This window comes from Amaranthus tricolor, chromosome 5 (assembly GCF_026212465.1).
Source record: "Amaranthus tricolor cultivar Red isolate AtriRed21 chromosome 5, ASM2621246v1, whole genome shotgun sequence".
In the NCBI taxonomy this organism is placed as follows: domain Eukaryota; kingdom Viridiplantae; phylum Streptophyta; class Magnoliopsida; order Caryophyllales; family Amaranthaceae; genus Amaranthus; species Amaranthus tricolor.
Window position 1 is genome coordinate 28,994,029 of NC_080051.1, and position 25,572 is coordinate 29,019,600.

The window sequence follows — 25,572 nt, forward strand, 5'->3', positions numbered from 1 at the left end:
CTAGAAGCATGATGTAACCTGTAACAGATCTCCTTGTATTTGGACAAGAGGCCCAATTTGAATCTGAAAAACCTTGCAGAGATAGCTCATCACCAGACTGGAGTAAAATACCTTGACCTATAGAGCCAGCTAGGTATCTTAACATATAGGAGAGAGCCTTAGCATGCTAAATTCTAGGACTTTGAAGAAATTGACTAAGTGTTTGCACCCCAAAAGAAATGTTTGGTCTTGTATGTGTAAGAAAATTTAATTTGCCCACTAGACATCTATATTGTGCAGGATCATGATAAAAGTCTCCTTCATCTGCCAATAATTTGAGGTTAACTGGCAAAGGAGTTTTTGCTGATTTAGAGACATCCATTTCACAATTCTCAAGGAGCTCTTTAGTGAACTTTCTATGTGTTAATATGATTCCTGTATTAACCCTGGAGACCTCAATACCAAGGAAATAACTCAATTCACCCAAATCCTTGATGCTAAAGACAGTATGTAGGTGTAACTTGAGGTCATTAAGAATTGTTGTATTGTGCCTGTGAGGATGATATCATCCACATAAACAGCAACAATGCACAGATCCACATTGTCTTTGTATATAAACAAAGAGTAGTCATTCTTGCTTTGTGTAAAATGCTTCTGTTGTAATTCAACAGTTAGCCTGGCAAACCATTGTCTACTAGCCTGTTTCAACCCATAGAGAGACTTGAGCAACTTGCATACTTTGTTCTCTGGATTAGGAATATCGTGTGGCATTTTCATGTAGACTTTTTCATCAAGTGAACCATGTAAGAAGGCGTTGTTTATGTCAAGTTGATACAAGGGACATTGTTTAGCAGATGCTATAGCTAGTAAGCATCTGATGGTAGCCATTTTGACTACAGGGGAAAAACTCTCTGCATAATCCACTCCAAACTTTTGTGTAAACCCCTTTGCCACAAGCCTCGCCTTGTACATTTCCAATGATCCATCCTTCTTCAGTTTTACCTTGTAAACCCACTTACATCCAATAACCTTTTTCTCTTTAGGTAGGTCTGTAACTTCCCAAGTGTTGTTTGCAGTGAGAGCCTCTATTTCCTTCTGCATTGCTGTTACCCATTCAGGATGTTGTGCAGCCTCAAAGTAGGTTGCGGTTTCAGAAAGAACAGATATCTGAGATATGAATGCTTTACAGGGTGCTGGTATTTCTTCAAACTGAACAATGTTACAAGAGTGTTGTGTGTCATTATAAGCAACACAAACAAAGTCATCCATCCAAGCAGGCCTTTTATGTGGTCTTTTATCAGGTAAATTGGTGATAAGATTTGGTGGGTGTGGTTGTGGAACAAGTATGTTTGGAGTGAGGGAGGTTTCTTCAAAAATATTGTCTGTGTTAGGTGTATGAGGTGTTTGCATGTTCTGCATATTCTGTTCTGTTTCAGGTATGATAGGTATGGTTTCTGCATGAGGGTCTGTTTTTGTTGTGGGCAGAATGAAAGCATCTGGTAAAGACTGATCTTCTGCTAGATTGAAGGGTGTATGGCTAGGTTGGAAAATAGGATTTAAAGGAGTTTGAGGGGAATCAGAGAAGTGAAAGCGTAAATGTTTCTCATGAAATTTGACATCTCTTGAAACAAACAGTTTGTTTGTTTCTAAATTCAGAAGTTTGTATCCTTTTTGTCCTGTCTCGTACCCCATCATGACACAAGGTATGGCTCTTGAGTCAAATTTGGATCTATTTGCCTTTAGAGTTGAGGCATAAACCAAGCAACCAAAGACCCTTAGGTGATCAATATTAGGTCTCATTCCATACACCTTTTCATAAGGTGATTTATTTTCTATGGAACTCAAAGGCATTCTGTTGATCAAGTGAGTAGCAATAAGCAAGCATTCCCCCCAGAACTTTAATGGAACTTTAGATTGAAAATAAAGTGCCCTTGCTATTTTAAGAAGATGTCTGTGCTTACTTTCCACTACCCCATTCTGTTGTGGAGTATCAGTGCAGCTTCTTTAATCCAAAATCCCAAACTTTCCATATACATCTAAAATTCTTCCTTCACAAAGCTCTTTAGCATTATCACTCCTTATTGTTTTCACAATAACATCAAATTGATTATGTATAAATGCAATAAGAAAATCTAGAATTTCAACTGAATCACTTTTATTTCTCATCATGAAAGTCCAAGTATGTCTCGAAAAATCATCAACAATTGTCAAGAAATATGTACAATTATTATGAGTTCTGACTTTGTAAGGACCCCAGACATCTATATGTAACAAGTCAAAGCAATTTTTACTTCTACTTCCTACTTTGGGGAATGAACTTCTAGCTTGTTTTGCTCTAGGACAAATTTGGCAAGCACAGTCTAGACAATTCTTATTTGCTAGGCTATCATCAACAAACTACAGCCTATTGAATGGTATATGACCCAACCTTAAATGCATCAACTTCAGTTCTACTGTAACAGCAATGTTGACTGAATTTCTCGTCCTGACATCATCATTTCTTACTGCATAAAATCCTGAGTCCAGATTACCAAGAACCAGGGTACTTCTCTGTGAATGATCCTGGATCATACACTTATCATGTGTAAAAACTATGTCACAATCCATGTCCTTACACAATTTATGTGTTGAAATCAAGTTGAACTGTAATCTTAGTACATGAAGCACATTTTTGAGTATGATACCACTTCCAAATGTTACAGTTCCAATGTTTTCTATCTTTAATTTCTTTCCATCAGCCACTGTTATCTTATTAGGTGATTTGTCAAAGATATTGTAGCTATCAAATAATTCCAGGCTAGAACAGATGTGATCAGTGGCTCCACTATCTATTATCCATCTTGAATTGAAACAAGAGATTAAGCAAGCATTGTTACCTGCCATGTTGGCCCTTTCTGTAGCCTGAACATCATCATAATGCTTGCTTTGTTTGATCAGATTCACCAATTTCTTGTACAAAACAACTTCCTGATCTTGTTCATCACTTGACTCATCTTCACAAGTCACAGCTGCCACTCTTTTTCTCTTGTTGCCTTGCTGTTCTTATCATTCTTTGGATAGCCATTTAGCTTGTAGCACTTGTTCACTGTATGGTTTGTCATTTTGCAATATTCACCTAACAAGTTGTTTCTCTTGAAAGTTGTTGATCTACTTGTTTCTCCTTTGATTCCATCTTCAGCAGTGAATGCCATGGTAAAATGTTTGTTGTATACTTCTGCTATCTCCTGCTGTCTCTCATCTTGTATCAGCAAGTTGTAGGCAACAGAAATAGTTGGAAGAGGATTCATCATTAGAATATTAGTTCTGACTACGTTGTGTTTGCCTTCCAATTTCATAAGAAATTGTACTAATCTTTCATCTTGCTGATTCTTGAGAAATTTCTTAATTAAATTGCATGAACAACCATTGCATGTACAGACTGGTATAGGATTTGCAGCACTGATCTGATCCCAAATGCAAAATCTTTGTGAAAAATACAGCAACAGAACTGTCATCTTGACTAATCTTGCTCAGATTCTGTTATAGAGAAAACAATCGCGGTCCAGATATCACTGAATAGCGATCTTCAAGATCTTTCCAGATCTCATAGGCAGTGGAGAAATACAAAACACTCATTGCTATTGTATTATCCACAGATCTCAATAAGTATGAGATTATCATGTTGTTGCATCTCTCCCAAGCTTTGAAGAGAAGATCAGTGATTTCAGGCTTAATCAGGTTTCCATCAATAAAAGCAATAATCATAGCTCTCTTCCAATCTGCGTAGTTATCACCATTAAATTTCTCTGAGACCAAAGAAACAGTAGGATTTTCATTCGGATGAATGTAATATACAGAATTCGGATCTGCAATTGGATTTTGAGTGGAATTTTGTGAAGTGTAGTTTGATTCAAACATTTTGATGAATAAGAAAAAAAATGTGGAACAATTCAAAAAAGAGTATGGTAGAAAATAGTTCAATATTCTGAGAATTTGAACTGGAAAACAAAGAAAATGAATTCTGATTTTGATCAGAATCTTGATACAATTCTAGTAATTGATGAGAAATTTATGCGGAAGGTATGATATAGCAGATCTTTTATACTTTGATATCATGTTACAATTCTCAGATTTACTGAAGAATTGTCTTTGAAGAAAGAAAGAAGATAGAGAAAGAGAGTTTTGAGAGATTATTAATGATGAATATTGTGAGAATGAATGCCCGATACAAAGATGATCAACTAAGGTATTTATACATCAAATAATACTTTATGATAACCACTTCTTTTTATTACTGGAAGGTTTAAAAAACAACAGAGTCAATTATTTGGCTTTGGCTTGTTCTTCTATGGAACCTTCTGAAATGCTAGATCACACATGCAGCATCGCAATGAGCTATATCAGTAATACTAAATTTAGTGAAATTCAAAATAAAAACTAACAATTATGACATTAAAAATATAAATTAATTACATTTTTTAATTATATTGCTGAGTGTCTAACAATATCTATTTCTAACTTGTTGACCGCCATTCTAAGACCGACTTTCAAATTTGGTGATGGAAAGGCGACCGTTCTAATATCGGCGCCTTATTGTTCGTCGGCTTCTGACCTTCCCAACTTAAACGTTTTTTTCATGTATACCGGAATTATCGCCCTTGCTTCGATATACGTTGGATTGCAAGGTGGCAATTTGACTATTCACTATTGATTATTGATTATTGTCCTTTCCTTTAGATGAATTTATGATGTTGAATGCAAATATGCAATATGTTGTGTTGCTGTCAATCCAACTATATCATATCACAACGTTTTGCATATGTACATTTGAATATTACTAAAATATTATAAAAAATTAATATTATGAAAATATGCTAGTAAAAGATTCAAATAAAATCTCACTTGATTTAATTTTTTTTATAAATTAGTCGCAATATATAAAATAAACTTGAAATATGAATAATATTAATGTGATTGTAATATAACAACTATATCAGAATAGAAGAAATATATAATATCCAGCTTTTAAGACTTTGTTCACACTATTTTATGACTTTTAACTGAAAAATCTCGGAAGCACACACACACTCATGACTTTCAAATCTAAGATGTTAGAATTGAGTATATATTAAATATACGAGTTAGTTAAGATTATAAAATAGGTAACTTTGTTTAAATTTGATTGAAATATTCTCCAAAGATTTATTACATTTATTAATTTTAGTTTTCAACATATTTACCTATTTTATAATCTAAACTTATGTATTTTCAATTGGAAAGCAAGTACTCCCTCCACACCATTTTAGTTGTCCCATTTGCTTGGATACGGTTATTAAGGGTAGTGTGGGGTCCATGAAAAAGGTGATAGTTGGGTAAGTAGTGAAGGGTATGTAGTAAAGGGTAAGTAGTGAAGGATAGTTGGGTAAGTAGAGTACATAGAGGTATATTTGTAATTACGTGTGTGAACTAAGGATATTTAGGTAAAAAAAAGATTGACAAAAATAAAAATGTGACACTTAATATGATTTTGTCAAATAAGAAAATATGACAATTAAAATGATGTGGAAGGAGTATTATTTTTCAAAATAAAATATGATTTCGATGATCTTCTAATTTTTCCCTTCCACCAATGACCTACATTTAACACTTGAATTCAAATCTATAATTGTCATTGAGTACATAATATATTATATATTACTAGTAGTTTAACAATACTACACGTCTTTTGTAAATTATCACCTAATTCCTCAAGATGTTTTTTAATTCAATTTACAGGAGATGTGCCAATGTAAACTAAATACTCGTTTGGCTAAGAAACAAATTTAAATTGTTCTAGTATTGTTATATTAGTATTATCTTTTCTATTGTGCGGTTTAGGTACCTAATTGAAGAACATTGATGAACTAAAGGAATGTTTGGTTAGTATTATCAACCACTGCTATAATGAGAATGAGTTTTAGTGTTAATTTTTACTAAAAATAATTATTATGTTGTGTTTGTGAATAATAATTTCATTTGAAAATTTAAAAATTGGGTCAAATTCAGTGTTCGTCAAATAAAAAAAATTAAATTATAATTTGTGTCAATTACATTTTCACCCGTACCTTAAAAAATATTTAAAGTTGAGTATGTAAAAATGATTATCCAACTCGTGTTAGTTTCAGATTTTTTATTTAGATTGTGTTTGGGAATAAGAAATTTATTTGAAATCAAATAGTTTTAAAATATAAGAGTGATATTGCCTCAAATCCAAATCTATTTTATGGATCTGTCAAACACTAAATTAGATTTTCATATGAAACCATAACAATTAAGTAAAAAACTTTATAAAATTTCGTTTAACTCATGTTGAAATGCCCATTATATTCATATGTAAGTTGTCTCATATCAAAAAAAAAAAGAAAAAAGTAATACCACTTTATAAACTTTAATAGTAACTCTTACTACTACCAGTTGATTTTAGTAGTGAAATTCCTTTAAATTTATAAATAAATTATCTTTTCTTCTTTATGTTTGAATTGAGGAGATTCATTTCTTATATTTCAACAAATAAATTCACAACATTATCATTAATAAGTGAAAAAGGACTAAGTACCCAAGCTTTACTTGGTTATAAATAGGTAGTACTCCTAGTAATATTATGCATTCTCTAATTAAAGACACTATACTCCTAGTAAAAGGAGTGTATACACAAAAATAATTTGGCAAATTCTTGCTTAATAACATAAGAAAATGATGAAATCATCAAATATCAAGTCCTTAATAATGATCTCCCTTCTCCTTTTCTTGTCACTTGCAACCTCAATTTTAGCTCAAGAAGTTGGTATGTCAAATGAGCTTAGCAAAATACTATTATACTGCAACATTTGATTTAAATATATGATAATTTTTTTAATTATATATTACAAATTATTTTATTAATAACATGTTTTTTTTATTATATTATGTAAATAAAAAAATTTAAGTTTTTTAGTGAAAAATTGGCAGAGGATGAGTCAGAATTCAATTACATTGAAGGAGATAAAAAAGGGCCAGAAAATTGGGGGAACATCAAGGAAGAATGGGCGACATGTAACACCGGCCAATTACAGTCCCCCATCGATTTATTGCCTTGGATAGTACAACCAGTTCCATACCCTCAGGAAATTTCAAGGTCTTATTTTCACGGTCTAGCCAAGCTAAAAAATAGAGGTCATGATATCAAGGTTAGTAAATATAACTCCATCGGTTCTTTAAGGTGGTGTTTGGGAACAAATATTTCATTTTAAATTATGGATTTAAATTATGAAATCATAAATGAAAATTTGAAAATGACAAGGTTTGAGTAGTCATTCTCAAATTCTCAACTTTAACTACTATAAAAATAATGGTGAAATTTAATTCTGTTATTCAATTTGTTGTTCCAATAAATAATATTTCTATTTATATCACAAATTTTAAACAAAATTAACCTTATCTGTTCCCATTGTAATATTTTAATAATGTTTATGATTTTTATATATCTTTCCACAAACTTTATTTTAACATTTTTATATGGATTATAATCCCCATACATTTTCTACTAACTTTATAAAATATTTTGTATGGGTATGGAGGGAGTATACATGGATAGAAATTGTTTGTCTTCTAACCAAAACACTTGATGATGATGAGTATTTTGTATGGTATTAGACTTGAATAAGAAAATTTTGAATAAGAAAATTATGAATTAGTTTAATAGTTGAGTGTTTCTATTTTACAATAATTATGATGAGATTTGACTCTTATCATCTACAAAATCACGTAATATATTACATTGTATTTATTTTTATTTTATTTCCTTATATATTACTTCCTCCGAATCAATTTAGTTGTCCTATTTTCTTATTTAGCAAAGTCTTTTTAGTTGTCCCATTTCAATTTTTGTCAATCTTTTTTTACCTAAATATTCTTAGTTCACACAAGTAATTACGAATATACCCCCATGTACCTTACTTACCCAACTACCCTTCACTACTTACCCTTCACTATTTACCCTTTACTACTTACCCTTCACTATTTACCCTTTACTACTTACCCTTTTTAATGGACCCCACGCCATCCTTAATAACCGTGCCCAAGCAAATGACACATCTAAATTGGTTCGGAGGGAGTATTATTCATGTTAACTATACATTAGCTTTTACCATATTTATAAATTCTTGGTATTAATTATATGGATTTTCCAAACATAAAAGTGATTAATTTGTGGTCATGCAGCTTGAGTGGCTAAATGGAAAAAGCAAAATTCGATTGAATGGTACTGAGTATGTGCTTCTCAATTGTCACTGGCACTCTCCTTCAGAGCATGCAATAAACGGAAAGAGGTCTGTGCAATACTTTTTGGTTATGTCCCTGCCACTCTCCTTCTAAGTAAATTTTATTGACTCCGACTCGTGCCAATTCGGCTCGAACATACTTAGGTCATTTGATTAAAAACATGTTAATTGTTTTGTAGAATTTTATGACGTATTATGTACACTAAATAAAATGATAGGTATCCTTTGGAAGGGCACTTTGTTCATCAAGGTCCAGATAACAGCATTGCAGTAATTGGATTTCTATACGACCTCGGCCAGCCAGATCCTTTCCTTTCCTCGGTAAAAAAATTTTGCCTTTAATTAATGAATTATTTGCTCATTATAATCCTAAAAATTAGGCCTTTTATGAATTACGTTCTTAATATTTTTTATTTTTTTTAGAATTACGGCCATCAAAGTGTAATGTCTACAGCTAAGGCTAAATAACATAATTCCCACTGTTTTAGTGGTTGGAATTTTAAGTCAAGTGTTTGGAATTCTGTAATTTGACTTGATAATCCTAATAATAATTAATTATGGATCTTAATGCATGATGATACTGCAGGTAGAAGCAGAATTAAGAGAAATATCAAGTAATAATACAAATGAAATAATAGTTGGATTAGTAAATCCATTAGCCGTGCAGAAACCGGGAAATATGTATTACAGATACATGGGCTCACTTACCACCCCTGCTTGTAATGAAGGTGTAATTTGGACCGTTGAAACTAAGGTAACTACTAAGTAAACATATTAATAGAATATATACCATTGTAAATTAATTTATTATTTTTATATTTTAAATTCACGTAAAATATTTCTATTATGGTATCAGATTAAAATTGCAATTTCACTTTGAAGAAATTTATTTTGATTCAGTCATGTTCGTTCTAATGGTTTACATTATTTTTCTTGTTTGAAGATTGGAACTGTATCAAATGAACAATTGGAATTGCTGCGGGACGCAGTCCACGATGTAAGTTGCATTAGAAAATGTTAAAAAAAAAAAATTTAGCTAATTGTTGAAATAAGGACTCTGGCAATGATTTTTATAAAATGTTATATTTTTTTTTGCGAATTTTGGATTTTTGGTAGGATGCAAGGTACAACGCAAGACCATTGCAGCCAATAAACGGAAGAAGGGTTCACCTCTACAAAGCAAGGCACTGGTTCAAACAATTAATCAGCACATTGTTTGAAGAGTTATTGTATTAATCTTGAAGGGATAGAAAGTATGTAATAAAATAAAGGGGACTTGTTCTTTGATATGTACCATGGTGCCAACTAGCAACTTCTTTATCAAGTTCATATTTAATGTATTTTGGACATTTTTTTAAGTTTAAACGCCATTTTCTTAACTTGCATAATAGTTTTGGCTTTCATTTTATCTTAAGCATACTTCTCATATTTATTTTAGAGAAATTCATATTTAATTTAGCAACTTTAAATTATGTCAATCAACTTATATTTTTTAAAAGATTTGGTAAAAATAAATGAGACAGTTCCTCGTAGGGAGCATTTTAGATATAGAATATTTAAGGGATTTAATTTTTTGGGTGGTATTTTGAAAAACAAAATTTTGTACATTTCTAATAAAATGTATATATAAATGTAACTGAAGAGGTTATTTTATTAAAAGCCAATCACTTATAAAATATGAAAAATGGTATATATGAAAAATGGGGCACAAATTGGGGTAATTATCGTAATTAATTTATTTCTATTAATGTAAATATGTAGTCATCATACAATATACTCATTTATAAGCATTTTATATCATGTGTCATTATTGCTGATAAAATTCTCAGTGAAGATCTTTGATTGAAGATATAAAGCAGGAAGGAAAGAAGAGATTTTATTGATTAATTGATCATACGGGAAAGGAATCAAGAATAACAATTGACACAGAGACTTTTATACAAAGAAGAAACAAAACATTGTTCTGTTATTACAATACTACCCCTGACTATTGTTGACGATACTACCCCTGATCACTGTTGTCGTATCATCTGATTTGGCATGATGGCTGTTATCATCAACATCCCCCCTCAAGCTAGGAACTGTATCTAGATACATTCCTAGCTTGGACTTCAGCTTGTTATGCTGTAATGATCCCAAAGCTTTTGTCATGATATCTGCAAGCTGTTCTGTTGAAGGAGTGTATGTTAGTTGAATCAATCCTTCAAGAACTTTTTCACGAGTAAAGTGGCAATCTATTTCGATGTGTTTGGTACGTTCGTAAAATACAGGATTTTTACCAATGTGAATAGCACTTTGATTATCACAATGTAAAGTTACTGGTTTCAGGTCTGTTACACCCAATTCAGTGAGGAGCCTGACCAACCAAGTCGTTTCTGAAGATGCTGAAGCCATTGCTCGATATTCAGCTTCACTGGAGCTCTTGGAAATTGTTGATTGCTTCTTAGATTTCCAAGATACTGGAGATTTACCCAATAACAATACATATCCTGTCACCGATCTTCTAGTGTTGGGGCATGCTGCCCAGTCTGAGTCTGAATATGCTGTTAGAGTCAAGCGATCTATAGCATACAAAATAATTCCTTAACCCAAGGTGTGAGAAACATATCTTAGTACATGATTCAATGCCTGCACATGATGCACTCTTGGTTGATGCATGAATTGACTCAGAGTTTGTACAGAAAACGACAAGTCTGGTCTTGTGTGGCTCAAAAAATTCAATTTCCCTACTATCTTCCTATAATGCTCAGGATCTGCATACAACTCTCCTTCATCAATCATAAGCTTCACATTTGCTCGTAAAAGGGTTTTAGCAGCCTTTTATACATCCATATTACAATCTAGAAGCAACTCCTTGGTGAATTTCTTTTGTGTCATGACAATACCTTTTTGCAATCTACTGATCTACATCCCCAAGAAATAACTCAGAACTCCCAACTCCTTGATACTGAACACTGAGTGTAAATGATCCTTGAACCAAAATATTTCTGATTCATTTGAGCCTGTTACTATTATATCATCAACATACACTATTGCTATTGTGATATCATCAGCAGCCTCTTTAATGAACAAGGAATAGTCGTTTTTAGATTGTTTATAACCCATATTCTGCAGTTCAGAATTCAGCTTTGCATACCATTGGCGAGAGGCTTGTTTAAGTCCATATAAAGACTTGTTAAGCTTGCAAACATAATTGCTTAGGTTGTCAACTCCTTCAGGAACTCTCATAAAAACTTCTTCTGTGAGTTCTCCATGCAAAAATGCATTATTAATGTCCAACTGGTACAAATTCCATTTCTTGCTTCTTGCCAAGGCCAATAGACATCTCACAGTTGCCATTTTAACTACTGGTGAAAAGGTTTCAAAATAATCAATTCCATATTTTTGTGTGAATCCTTGAGCAACCAGCCTTGCTTTTAACCTCTCAATGCTTCCATCTGCTTTAAGCTTCACCTTGTAAACCCATTTACAACCAATTGGTTTTTTTTCTTTTGGCAAAGGTACCAATACCCATGTATCATTTGCAATCAGTGCATCTAATTCTCTTTTCATTGCTGTTATCCACCCTGCATCTTGAGAAGCTTCTAAGTAACTAGATGGTTCTGAAATTTCTGAGACCTTATTAATCAGCACTTTCATTGGTAAAGGAAGAGCATCAAATTGTACAATATTACACCAATGATTGTGCAAGAAATTTGTTGTACACACATACTGATCCAAATATGCAGGTTTTTTCTTTGGTCTGTCTGATTGTCTTATTTGAGAAACAGGGTGAGGTATATTTTGTGGAATTAAAAAGTTTGAGGAACTGGACTTACTGATTTCTGCAGAAATATCAGTATTAGAATAATCTTGAAATGCTTCTGGTATGGGATAGTTCATATTTAGGTCTAAGGGTGTGTTTATGGGAAGGAAAATGGGATATTTTGTGGTGTTCTCTTGTGTTTCATAGTGGAAAGGTAATTGTTTTTCATAAAAAAATACATCTCTTGAAACAATTATTTTGTTTTTCTCTAAATCAAAAACCTTAAAAGCTTTCTGGTTAGGTGGATAACCTAATAGAACACAAGGTGAAGACCTCTCATCAAACTTTGTTCTTCCAGTTTTCAAGGTTGATACATAGCACAAGCAGCCAAAAACTTTTAAGTGGCTCAGATCTGGTTTCTTTCCATTCAATAGCTCATATGGAGAAGCAAAATTTACTGAACTCAATGGCATTCTGTTGATTACATGAGTAGTTGTCAACAAACATTCACCCCAAAACCTTATAGGTACTCTTGACTGAAAGAATAATGCCCTTGCAGTCTCTAATAAATGTCTGTGCTTCCTTTCCACGACTCCATTTTGCTGTGGAGAATCAGTACAAGACTTCTGGTGTTTAATTCCATTTTTTCTGTACACAAGCAAAATATCTCCCTCACATAACTCTTTGGCATTGTCAGTCCTTATACATAACACTGTGCTGCTGTATTGATTCTTAATGAAAACAAGCAAGTCAGAAATAATGCTCACAGCATCAGTTTTATTCTTCATAAGAAATGTCCATGTATTTCTGGAAAAATCATCTACAATGGTAAGAAAGTAACTAAAAACATCATGAGTTTTATTCTTATAAGGTCCCCATGTATCTATATGGAGTAATTCAAAACATTTCTTGACTTAAGACAAACTTACAGAAAATGGTTTTCTACTGCCTAGCTTTATGACACACTTGACAAATCACTTCACTTCCTATTGTATTGTCGAAAACAGAATTAACTAGATGCAACTTATTGAAAGGCATATGTCCCATTCTAAGATGCCAAAGTTTTGCATCTTCTGCAATTTTACCAACTTTAGCTGCATATGCAACTGCAACTTCCTGATTCTGTATCTTCTCTGTCTTTGACATAGTTTTGTCATCAACAACATATAACCCAGACACCATTTTACCAAGCACCACTGATTGACTCAAAGTGGGTCCCTGAATTAAGCATTTATCATGAGTGAATACTATCTCACAATTTAAATCTCTACATAATCTATGAGTAGAGATTAGATTAAACTTCAACCCGGGCACATGTAAAACATTCTGCAGCTCTGTACCATTATCAAAGAGTACAGTTCCAATATGTTCAACTGTCACATGCCTACCATCAGCAATAGTAATGGTGTTTGGACTTTTATCAAACACTTTATAATTCTTAAACAAATCTAGACTTGAACAAATATGGTCTGTAGCACCACTGTCAACAATCCAATTTTGATTTGAACAAGTTAAGAAACATGTACCTGCCACATGTACTTGAGATTCATGTGATCTTTGAGACTGTAGAGCCTTAAGAATACTGCTGAATTGGTCTGAGGAGATATGAGCAACATGTTCTGCTTTCTCTTCATTTTCTTCTTGCATTTGAGCTATTGCTGTAACCTTCTTTATTTTTCCTTTAGCAAAAGTGGAAAGATATCTATGGAGCTTAAAACACTTTTCAATTGTATGTCCAGGAATTCTACAATGTTCACAGTAAGGTCTCTTTCCTGCTACCACTAATCTGTTTCCATTAGATGACTGAAAAGTCATTCTTGAACCCTGATAATGATTCTTGTAATTTCTTTTATAATCTGCAGCAAATACCATGGCTCTATTACTTGATTCTTCGTCAATTAAGCTTGCTTCCCTTTGCTTTTCTTCTTGTATGAGCAGCTTATATGCCATAGAAATGGTTGGCAAGGGCTGCATCATCAAGATGTTAGTTCTTACAACATTAAACTTATTATCCAGCTTCATAAGCAATTGTACTAGCCTTTCTTCTTGATGTTGCTTCATAAAGGTTTGATTACAAGTACATCCAGTACTTGTACAAGAAGGTAATGGATTCATCTGATTAATTTGATCCCAAAGAGCCTTTATCTGAGTGAAAAACTCTATAATAGAAGTTTCTGGACCTTGTTTCAATTCCGTCAAAGATTGTTGTAAAGAATATAATTGAGGTCCTGAAGTCTGAGAAAATCTCTCCTCAAGATCCTTCCATATTTCCTGAGAAGTAGTCAGAAACAAAACGCTCCTAGCAATCGAACTTTCTAGTGATCTCAAAATGTAAGAAATAATTATAGCATCACATCTTTTCCATGCACCACAATTTGGGTCATCTTCAGCTGGTTTCGGCAAACTTCCATCAATGAACCCTAATTTATTCTTCGTTGCGGGTGCAATCATCATACTCCTCTTCCATTCACCATAAGCTTCACCGAAGAACTTTTCAGAAATGATAGGTAAGGCAGTATTCTCAGATGGATTGATGTAATAAGGTGAAGTTGGATCGGAAGTTATTGGAATTGACGGATGTACCGCCATTTTCAAGCAAAAGAAAAAGAAAATAAACGAAAGAAACAACAAATTGATTGATTCAATCTGTATGAACGAAATTACCGGCAGATTGATTGATTCAATTCGTGATATTATCAGAGAAAAACACTCAAACTCTCACGATTTCTTGTAGAGATCTGCAGAAATTCGAAGCTATAATTGATTTCACTGTAGTAATCGAAAAATTTGAAAATCTTTGATTCCCCGCTCTGATACCATGATAAAATTCTCAGTGAAGATCTTTGATTGAAGATAGAAAGCAGGAAGGAAAGAAGAGATTTTATTGATTAATTGATCATAAGGGAAAGAAATCAAGAATAACAATTGATACAGAGACTTTTATACAAAGAAGAAACAAAACATTGTTCTGTTATTACAATACTACCCCTGACTATTGTTGACGATACTACCCCTGATCACTGTTGTCGTATCATTTGATTTGGCATGATGGCTGTTATTATCAACAATTGCAAAACATTTTACAAGCATGTGTGCCAAGAGCACACTTACAATGCAATTTTAAGTGTTTGTAGTTGTAGTTGTAATTGTAATAAAACAATTGGTGATGACATAAACTCCACAAATTCATATTAACATTAATATATGAATACTAATCTAATCCACAAATTCATATAAGATTAATTAATGTAAGGTAATTATTTTTTAACCCCTCCTTTATATTCCCTAATGCAATGCATTATAAAGTGGGAGTTTACTAGAGAAGGTGAAACGTTTGAGAAATGAAGTTAATAGTACATTAAGAGTAACCTATGCAATCTTATCTTATCTTATAAATTCACAACAAAAAGAGTCATCAAAGATACCCATAGTATATAATATACAAACAAAACACACATGTTACAACAGTATATGGTGCGATTGAAGATTTTTTATTATTACTTCAATTATTATCAAAAATATACGAGTTCACCAATTTCTTATATACTGTTTCAAGATTTAATTTTAACATCCAATTTAAGAGGGAATATTTAATCATAATATCTTTTCAAGTGTATCACCATGATAACATTATAAGCATCTTATGTATTATGATTACATTTAGTATAAAATTGTTAATGCTTAATTGATAATTATCGTGCATATCCAAGAAGTAGTAAAAGATTCTATATGAGGGCTTTGTTAAATTTTGTTAAAGGTCGTACATGTTATTAACCCAAACAATCTGTAAAAAAATAAAAGTGAATCCCAACCGCACATGGCACAGGTACAATCCTAATTATTTGCTATTTTTAATATTTTATAAATTTGTATTTTATTTTTCATTAGTAAAAAATAATCGAGTTGAATTTATTTTATTTTTTTGACAACGTCGATTATAAATATAAAGACAGTTTAATATTAGCGCTTGATTTTATTATGTTAAATTGAACTCTAAATTTTATTTTATGACATAGTATTATTCATTAAAATGAATATAGTAGTAATAAAGCTTTGTCATCAAATTAGGATGGGATTGAAGTGTTAAAAACGTGTGGATAATGATGCCATGGCATGCCAGATAGTTAAAGATATGATAGGTCCCAAGGATCTGCCTTAAGATATCTTTTGAGATGTACAACATTACATCGTCGATTGTACCACTTATATTTTGCCACGTTTTATTTTTTGTTTGAATCGATCAAAGTATAAAAGAATTCTTTTTTTCTTATTAAATATCCTGCTTACGTGTCAATCCTATCACTCCAGTTGGCATGTTGACAAGCCACGTAGGAATACTTATTTATTAAAGGCTTTTTGCAAATATTCCTGTTACCTTTGACATTTTGAAACAAAGGGTTATATAATAGACTTGTGGTTTAAAGCTTGTGGGTTGAGGCCAAGTATATTATATTATTGGTCTGTTTGATAATTGTTAATTAGCTGAAATTGTTGGTTAAAGTTATTGGTTGATTTGACTAGCTAGTAGTTTTGATGATTAACCAACTGTTTAATTCAGTTGTTGTACAAGATGCTTGGTAAAAGTTAAAATTTTCTAATTGTTGATTCTTGCTTAAAAAAATTAGGTTAAAAGCCAAAAGTCAATGAAAATTGCTATCCATTATTATTATCATCTTCCCATTACATCTCGTACATAAAAATTACATGCAAGAGAGGTAAGAATCAAACTCATATTATAAAAATTAACAGAGAACTCAATTAAGAAATTCATATACTAATAATTTTATTAATTAAACTATTTATTTCATACGTAGAGAGCATCTCACGATAAAACTGTTTCAAATACCTTTATACGTAAAGGAAATTAAGCTACCGGACTGTGTACAGGTGACTAATATCAAAAGTGAACATGCCCATTGTGTGCTTTATTGATGCCGACGTACAAGGGGCCGGCCCATTTTTAGGCCGACTCAATATTAGAATAACTAAAAACAAAAATATCATCTTCAATCTTATTACTTGCGTGCACGATTTTTCACTTTCAACCTTAAATAATTTTATTGGGAATTCATTTTTTAAGTGATAAATTTTGATTATAAAAAACCTACATTCATAAAATTAATGAGTTCAAAGAATAGGTATTAGGTAATAAAAAAAACATAAGTCGTTGATTATTTACCACTATTAGATGATCTCTTAATTTTAAAATTTCTATTTCAAATGATTTATCTGATAACTCTCTTATCCACTTAGTTGATTATGTAATATTTGGTAAATAGTTCTTTGTTGTTGGGTGTTGATCTTTACATAGCTGGTTTGACCGATTGAAATTATTAGTTGGTTTTGTAGGCTTTTAAAATAGTTGAATAAGTCATCATCATCATATCCAGTGTATCCCGCTCATAGACAATTATAGTCAAGGTTTGGGGAGGAAAGAGAGTCGGTAGCTCATACCCATGTAGGAGAGTGCAGTCAAGATAGTTGAATAAGTCAACTGTTTAAAAAGATGTTTTGTCAAATTTGGAATTTGTAGTTGGTTTTCTGTTAGAAAAAAGTAGATTAACCAGTCAAATGTCAATAAAAAAACATAATCAAATTAGCCTTTTCATTTTATTTTGAAAGTCATTTATCAAATTTTTTTTATAAAAAGTTTTGACCAAATCCATCAAAAAGTCAATTAAAACCATTTAATTACTTAACACCCCTATATTTACCCTTTTCTTAATAAATCAACAATATTAAGTATTGAAAAATAAAAGACAAAAAAGTATCAAATGCTACAAATCAGTAAAGATGACAAAATTGACTAGGTAAGTGTTAGTATTACTCCTTTATTTGCATACCTATTTGCAATTTTTAATCAATAAGCATAATTTTCATATACACACCGATCTAATTGGATACATATCTAGAATTATACGCAGTTTACTTATTGCACATCCAACTTAGTATACATATCATGGTTACACTACTTTTATAGCTATCCTATTTGAATTTTCTCTCACTTTTATTTTATCTCATACAAGCCTATATACGAACTATATTGATATTGTAAAATACTAATTATAAATCCGCAAAAAAATATATATTTTATTACAAGATATATTGAGAAAAAATATATATGAACATATATCCAAAATTTTTGTCCTGAGAGTGATATACTTAATCTAACTATCATTTAAAATTTTAAAATTTTCAAAATCTGAAAATTTTAACTAGCCTTCTTAAAGTTGGTAAACCAAACAAAAAAAAAAAAGAAAAAGGAAGAAATTATAGTTTGTGGAGTATGGAGTAACGTTGACAGATCGGCGCCACATTTCAGAATTGTCGGTACACAATTTAGGTATTTTCACGTGGCTGGGGCCCTTGACGTCCATTCCATGAGAAACAAATTGTTCTTTTGTGCTTTTATTTGTGGTCACAAATTCATCAAATGAATCCTACAAACAACTCCTTAAAAAAATTAGCGTTTTTTTAAAAAAATAATAAATAGTAATAAATAAAAAGAAAAAATAAATTTATGGATGAAATAAAAAAAAATTAAAATATGTAAATGACATTAAAAGAAAAATAAAAAATTATTATTGAAAAATAAAAATAATACAAATTAGATAAAATAATTAAAATAATAAATATTACAAATTTAATGAGAGGGAAAAAGTATATAGTATCAATGTAAGCATGTGGTAAATGGTGTGTTGGTGATTGATCAATCAATGCATCCTCTATAGTCTACTGACCGACTATTCATGATATTTACTTTCTTACTTAAATCTTCACTTTTCAATTGGCGGTAAATTAATACCAAATTTAATTACATTTTTTATTGGGTATTTTACTCCGCGTGAGATCATAATTAAAAATTAAATTTAATAAATAATTAAATATACCCCATCATACTAACTAGTGATTAGTGAACATTGTTATTGTTTTTATTGGTAGCAATTTAACATATAATCGAAGCCAATCACCAGAGATATGAAGATTTAAGTATGAGTGTACTAAGCTTCATGTAACTATGATGAAACATAGAATATGTTAGTATACATGAAGGAACAAGAGACTCCCGGAATAAGTCAGTTTAGGAACACCTTAATAAATATATGGCTAACAGATCTGCGTAAAATACAATAAGGCATAAAATGATAAAAATTAATAATTTATTATTAAAATGATTTTTTTAAATAAAAGGTTTTTTTATTAAGAGGTTTTTTAAAATTTGCTATAAATAGGCCACGTGTCTTATTAAGAGGTTTTTTATTTGAAATAATCAATTCCTTTAGAAAAACCGTCCTTGAAAAAGTGGAGTGAAAATAAGAAATTTTTACTCCATGTGTTTACTAAGAAGTTTTTGTTTGAAATAATCAACTCCTTTAGTAAAATAATTCCTTAAAAAGTGGAGTGAAAATAGGAGAGTTTTACTCCACTAGAAAAAAGGCGTGTGACTTGTTTAATGGAGATATTTTTATTTTAGTATGCTATTTTTTAAGAGAAAATATCTCATCTTTTTAATAGCTATTTTATCTAATTGTTTTATAACAAAAAATATATCTTTTCAAATATGATATTATTAAATATTTTTATGGGATTATTTGAAAACAATTTATATAAAACAAAATTATATTTTACGGTGAAAGAGATTTCTTATAAAACAAAATTATGTTTTACATAAATTAAAAAGTGGTTATTAGAAAAGTAAAAGTCATACACATCATCCTTAAATTTATATTTCAACTTTCCTAAATATAAGGTTCATGAAAATTATATAACTAATAGGAAGTAGTGGAAAGTTAACTTGCCGAAAATAGTTTTTCTCATTTTTATATAAAGATTTTCTTTAATCAATTAGAAAGTGACTCTCCACAACTCCACCGTGGGTATTCATTCCTCAAGAGTGTTTACTTCGTTAAAGGATGGACTTCATAAATATTGAGTTTCACGTAATATCATAAATACATATTTGAAGTCTATTACTAAAGTTCCTGTCATGTAATGGTATGTTCCGTTTCACAAGTATATTAATATAATTTAAAGTTTCATTATACGTAGAGTTTTATGCTCATCCAACGATGAGTTTGTACTTTGAGAGAAGTGTAGAGAGTTTGAGTGAACTCTTGTAATTTGTAGAAGAGAGTGAGTGAACTCTTATAATTTGGAGAAGAGGATTTTTAAAAGAATTGTTGTAACTAGATTTTGGAAAGTTTAGTGGAAAAGAGAGAAGTTTCGTATGAAGCAAGTGAAAGAGAAGGAGAAGGAGAAAGGGAAAGAGAAAGAGAAGTTGGCCTAGCTTTATTTGTTTGTTTTATGTAATTGTAACTAATTGCCTAAAACATAGTAGAAAAGTTGAAATCCAAAGGGGGTGTGGTTTTTCCTTCTAGGCCTCGAAAGTTTCTACGTAAAATATTGTGTCTCTTTCATTTATGCTTTACAAGTTCGAGTCTTTAATTAAGCAAACGATTTGAAAAACGCTATAAGTAGCTCATATAACAATCCCCCCTCTCGTAGTATGTATCCATAAATAACAGGAATTTTGGTTGGCTTTTAGCTTGTTGGTTGGTCAAACAGTCGAAAAAGTATTTTGTATATGCCTGTTAAGACAGCTAATAAGCTGTCTTTAAGCCAAAATAAATTTACGAAACATTTTCATAAACAACTGACTTTTTCAGCCAACTTAAAAGCCAACAAAAATAGCGAACATTTTCTGTTGGTAAAACAACCAACAACCAATAATCGATTGCCAAACATTCTCATCTCCCGCCAAACAGGATTTTAAGAGAATAAATATAATTTTTATGTGAACCATATTTACGAAATTAATATATTGTGGCGTTTAAAAGTTTAAATCAATTTAGCACTTTTTTAATAAATTTTTATATACTATAAAGTCTCAAATCTGAGGTCGAGCTGGAAACTTTAATACTAAAGTTTATTTGGAAATTTCAAGCATAGTAATATAGAAGCAAGTTTCACGTGCTCTGTAGTATCTGTTTAAAGCTGATAAGGCAATTATTATTGATAAAATTAAAATCATATTGGAACTTCCTCAAAATATTTACTCTACAATATGTAAATAATAGGAGTATAAGTTGAAAACAAAATTGAAAATCAAATTAAAATATACATATTGTGGCAAATGGCAGACATATTATCTTATAAGACATATATATTATTGTGAAGAAAAAAAGTCCATATTATTTATAGAACTGTCATCTAAACATGTATGCATTGTACACTTTTTAGCAAATGTTCATTTATTTACAAAATTATCACCCGAATATGCATACTATTTAAACTTTTATGTATACTTGTTTTTATTTTTCACCATTTTAATTGGTTTTCACATTATCCAAATGCATAGAAGTACAATGATAGTTTACTTATTTTAAGAAAATTATTTAACTATCTAATGTATAGCTCCTGTTGAGGAAAATCTTAAAAAAATATGTAAGTTTGTAGATTTTTAATGAATGTTTCAATTTTGCAGCTTATTTTAGTAAAAATAAATTCATATCTATGCAACAATAAGTTAACATCAACTCAAATAATAATGTAAACTATTTTTTTGATTTTACAGGTTTGCCCCAAGTACATTTATATATATAAATTAAATGTGTGATATTTTGAATTGAATTTTAAACAAATTAGAAGATTGGTAAACTATTTATGTCAATAAGATTTATTTACTTTTGAAGTAAGCTCATTTGCTAAGATATCTACAACTAAATATACTTAATAAGCAAAGTTTTTAGGATGTATGACCTTTTGAGTAGTCTTCTCAAATGTGCACAAATAAGATAAAAACGCGCTTAAAATATTTGTGATGGTATGTGAAGTCAGTTTTACAGCCACCATAAAAACTCATTAGTAGTTCATTCGGACTGGGGTGTTACAAAATGAGTAAATAAAAATTTTTAAAAATATATAAATAATCATTAAAATTAAAAATAGAGTAAAATTTATTAAAAAAACTATAAGAAAAAATGATGCGGAATTAGTACGTTTTTCAACTCATGTTCTTTATAACTTTAATTAGAGTCAAAAGGAGCGAGTGAAAAATTGATTATACAAGTGATAGCCATCCCACCTCTACGGCACTAATCCCCTAGTCCTATTCTTTTTTGTAAAAGGTACTACTCTTGTTCTATATAAATTGAAGCAATGAAAAGAAAAATTGTTCTATTAGATAATAGTAATAAATACCGAGAGATAATGAATTATATGGTTAAAATTAAAAGAGAGTTAAAATGTATAAATGAGATTAAAAGAAAGTGGCGGACATAGTCTAAAAATAGAAATGATGCAAATTAAGTGAGACGGACCAAAATAGAAAATATTGGGACGGAGGGAGTATATGCCTGTACGTTCGAGAATAAGTATTAATCTCTTTGTATAATTAAATTTACAGTATTTTTTATTTTGATCCGTTTCATTCAATTTGCATTATTTTTAGAGAAAATTCTATGAAACTACCTATTCTATACCTGAATTTGCAAAAAACTACCTTGTCTAATTTTTTTTGCAAAAAACTACCTTATGTAATACTTTTGTTAGCAAAAGACTACCTTCTAACGGATTTGAGAGTTTGACCGTTAAAACTAACCTTTGACTATCACGTGTGACGCACGTGACCCTTTAATAAGCAAACCTTCTTCATTTCAGAACTGTTCTTCATCGCTGCTCTTCGAAAAAACCATTTCTTACACTTCGTAAAACTTATCTAATCCTATGTTAAATCTTATTTTGAAATTACTATGAAGTCCGTCTTAACAAAAAATTATTAATTAATTAAAGCTACTTTAATTCATGAACACCTTTTTTATTCCAAGCAACTTTTCCATACACATTGTAGATTAATTTGTGGAATAAAATTAATTGGCTAATTTCCTAGTTGTCCTTTTAAATCAATTACTAGAAATAATTTGAGCATTACTTTGTAAAAAGGTGGATATAATTAACAAATACTTGTATAACATAAATAATAATATCCACAAGAGATATAATATCTTCCAAATTAAAGTCTAAAACCTCACAGTTACCATCTATAAATCCATAAAACCCGCACCATTAACAAATAAAAAAAGGAATAATAAACAAAGGAAAGCGCGCAAACAATTATTGGAACACCCACATAATAATTTACCACCATAATAATCCGAAAATTGATCACAAAATGCAGTACAATAACGCTTCACAAGATCAAACTTCTCAAATAATGAAATAAAAATTAACCAAACAAATAAACAAGTACAGATGAAAATCAGTCATAAACATACTCCTAATTATCATCAGCAAATTTTTAATTGAATTTTCAAATTCTAAGCAGAGAGTCTCTGGTAATCAGCGGGAGCAGGTTCAGAGTTACCAATAAAGATGAACTCATAGAGAAGACCAGCAATTCCAGCACCAATGAGTGGTCCAGCCCAGTAGACCCAGTGGTTGTTCCAGCTCCAACTGACGACGGCTGGGCCGAATGATACGGCGGGGTTCATGGAAGCTCCGTCGAAGGCGCCACCAGCTAAGATGTTCGCACCGACGATGAAGCCGATTGCGAGGGGAGCAATGATTCCGATGTTACCCTTTTTTGGGTCAATGGCGGTGGCGTAGACGGTGTAGACTAAGCCGAAAGTCATGACGATTTCGAATACAAGGGCGTTGAATACTGATACATCTGCGGATAATCCAAAGGCACTTGTTTCCTGCACGACATTAATAAATTAATTAATTGTTACCAAATTTTTAATTTAAGTGATGGTTATCATGATTTAGAATAATCATTAGCGAATAATTACAAATGAGTAGGTGTATGCATTATTGAAAGTTTACTGTTTTCTTATAAATTTTTTAAGCTTTAATTTGCTTTGATCCAATCTATCTATTTAAATATGGTAACAAATGAGCACTAATTGAAAACGATCTATTTTTTTGGTTTTATAATGCACACTCTTAATTATTAATGTTAATAGCACATTATTAACATTTAAATAAAATTCCCTTCAATACAATCAAATAATTTTTTTTTCACAGCTATATTTTACCTTATACTACTATTGACGATGTAGTAGTATGCATTATTGACAAATTAAATGGTCATACTTTTTCTCCTCAAATTATCTCATTTTCTTTGAAAAATCACTTAGCGTATTACCATACAAAAATATAGTATTTAGTGTTAATAGAAATTTAATGATCAAAGTTTCAATATAATGGAAATAATATAATACATTTCATGAAAATTTATATTATAAATCATTATTATTATCATCGTTTTTAGTACCAATAACCAAACGGGCCGAAGATAACATTGCTTGCTAAACTATATTTTATAATACCTCTTACGCAACACTTAATTTGAATTTAATTTTTATTTTTAAGTCATCTACTTATTTTATGTTTTTTTTAATAATTATTTCTATTTATAATTTTCTTCTAATCTTATCCACTTATATTTTTGTTTAAAATATCACTTAGTTATACTAATAATTATTATTTGTCTTACTTACAAGCGCAATTCATATGATGCATGATGCATGATGCATGATGCTACAAGGGAGTAGTTATTTAGTGAATACTATCCCTCATAATATAAGTATAGATTTAATTTGAAAATTTATGACTAGATAAATTAATAACTAATACTATAAAATCCCCGTCACATCATAAAAGTAAAATTCCTTCAATTTATACTTCATTTTTCCAAATTTGATTTAGAACAAAGATGATTAAGCATACTGTACTCTCTAATCCGATCCATTTAACGAGTAATATATCCCTATCTAGTATGTACGGATATGATTTTCAAAATCTGTAAACTTCGGAACTTATTATGCAGATACGCATAAAATTCATTTCCACAATGAAAAATCAACATTAACTATGACAGGTGATCAACAGTCATATTAATAACAAGGAAATTAAAATGTTTTTATATAAAAAAAACTAACCATGCCACCAGTGGAGAATTCAAGCAACAAGCAAGCAAGAACAGAGCCAGCAAGTTGAGCAATCCAGTAAACAATTCCGTTAAGAAGAGTAATGTTTCCACCAATGAACGCACCAAAAGTAACAGCCGGATTCACATGTCCACCTGAAATATTAGCCCCAATTGCAACCGCAACAAATAGCGCAAACGCGTGCGCAACTGCAGCGGCTACAAGTCCAGCCGGAGTGTTTGCAGCTCCGCCAGTAAGCTTAGCGAAAGCCGATCCAGAACCTTGTCCGGCGAACACAAAGATAAAGGTGGAAATAAACTCAGCCAAACCCGCCTTCAATGTATCGGGATGGCGAGCTTCTTCCGGTCGACCTATGGCAATTCTAGAAATCGGCATTTTGTTGAGAGAATTTGAGGATTATTTTAATGGAATTTTGGGGGAATTCTAGAGAGTATTATTTGTTCTGGTTTTCTCATGGATGCACGTACTTTATAGTAGAGTAGTGAAGGTATGACAAGAGAGAGAAATGGTAGTTTTACCGATGGTTTCCGGTTATCCGGTGGAGATATCAAAATCATGATTTGTTGACATATTTGGAATGGTACCTTATTGGCCAGCCTGTATCTTTTTAATAATGCATATT

At 31.1% G+C, this 25,572-nt stretch overlaps 2 protein-coding genes across 2 annotated transcripts; one reads left to right on the forward strand and one right to left on the reverse strand.

Annotated features, from left to right (window-relative positions):
* The first annotated feature begins 6,518 nt into the window (after positions 1–6,518).
* LOC130813898 (alpha carbonic anhydrase 7-like) lies at positions 6,519–9,643 on the forward strand. Its single transcript, XM_057679806.1, has 7 exons — positions 6,519–6,781; positions 6,946–7,163; positions 8,197–8,303; positions 8,474–8,576; positions 8,842–9,009; positions 9,199–9,252; positions 9,372–9,643. Exons 1-7 carry the CDS (start codon positions 6,691–6,693, stop codon positions 9,489–9,491), a joined length of 861 nt encoding a protein of 286 aa, XP_057535789.1. The 5' UTR covers positions 6,519–6,690; the 3' UTR covers positions 9,492–9,643.
* A 13,469-nt stretch (positions 9,644–23,112) lies between these two features.
* LOC130813178 (aquaporin TIP1-2) lies at positions 23,113–25,572 on the reverse strand. The gene is made up of 2 exons (XM_057678937.1): positions 24,942–25,572; positions 23,113–23,696 (listed from the first exon to the last, which is right to left on the reverse strand). The coding sequence occupies exons 1-2, from the start codon at positions 25,323–25,325 to the stop codon at positions 23,316–23,318; spliced, it is 765 nt and encodes a 254-aa protein (XP_057534920.1). The 5' UTR covers positions 25,326–25,572; the 3' UTR covers positions 23,113–23,315.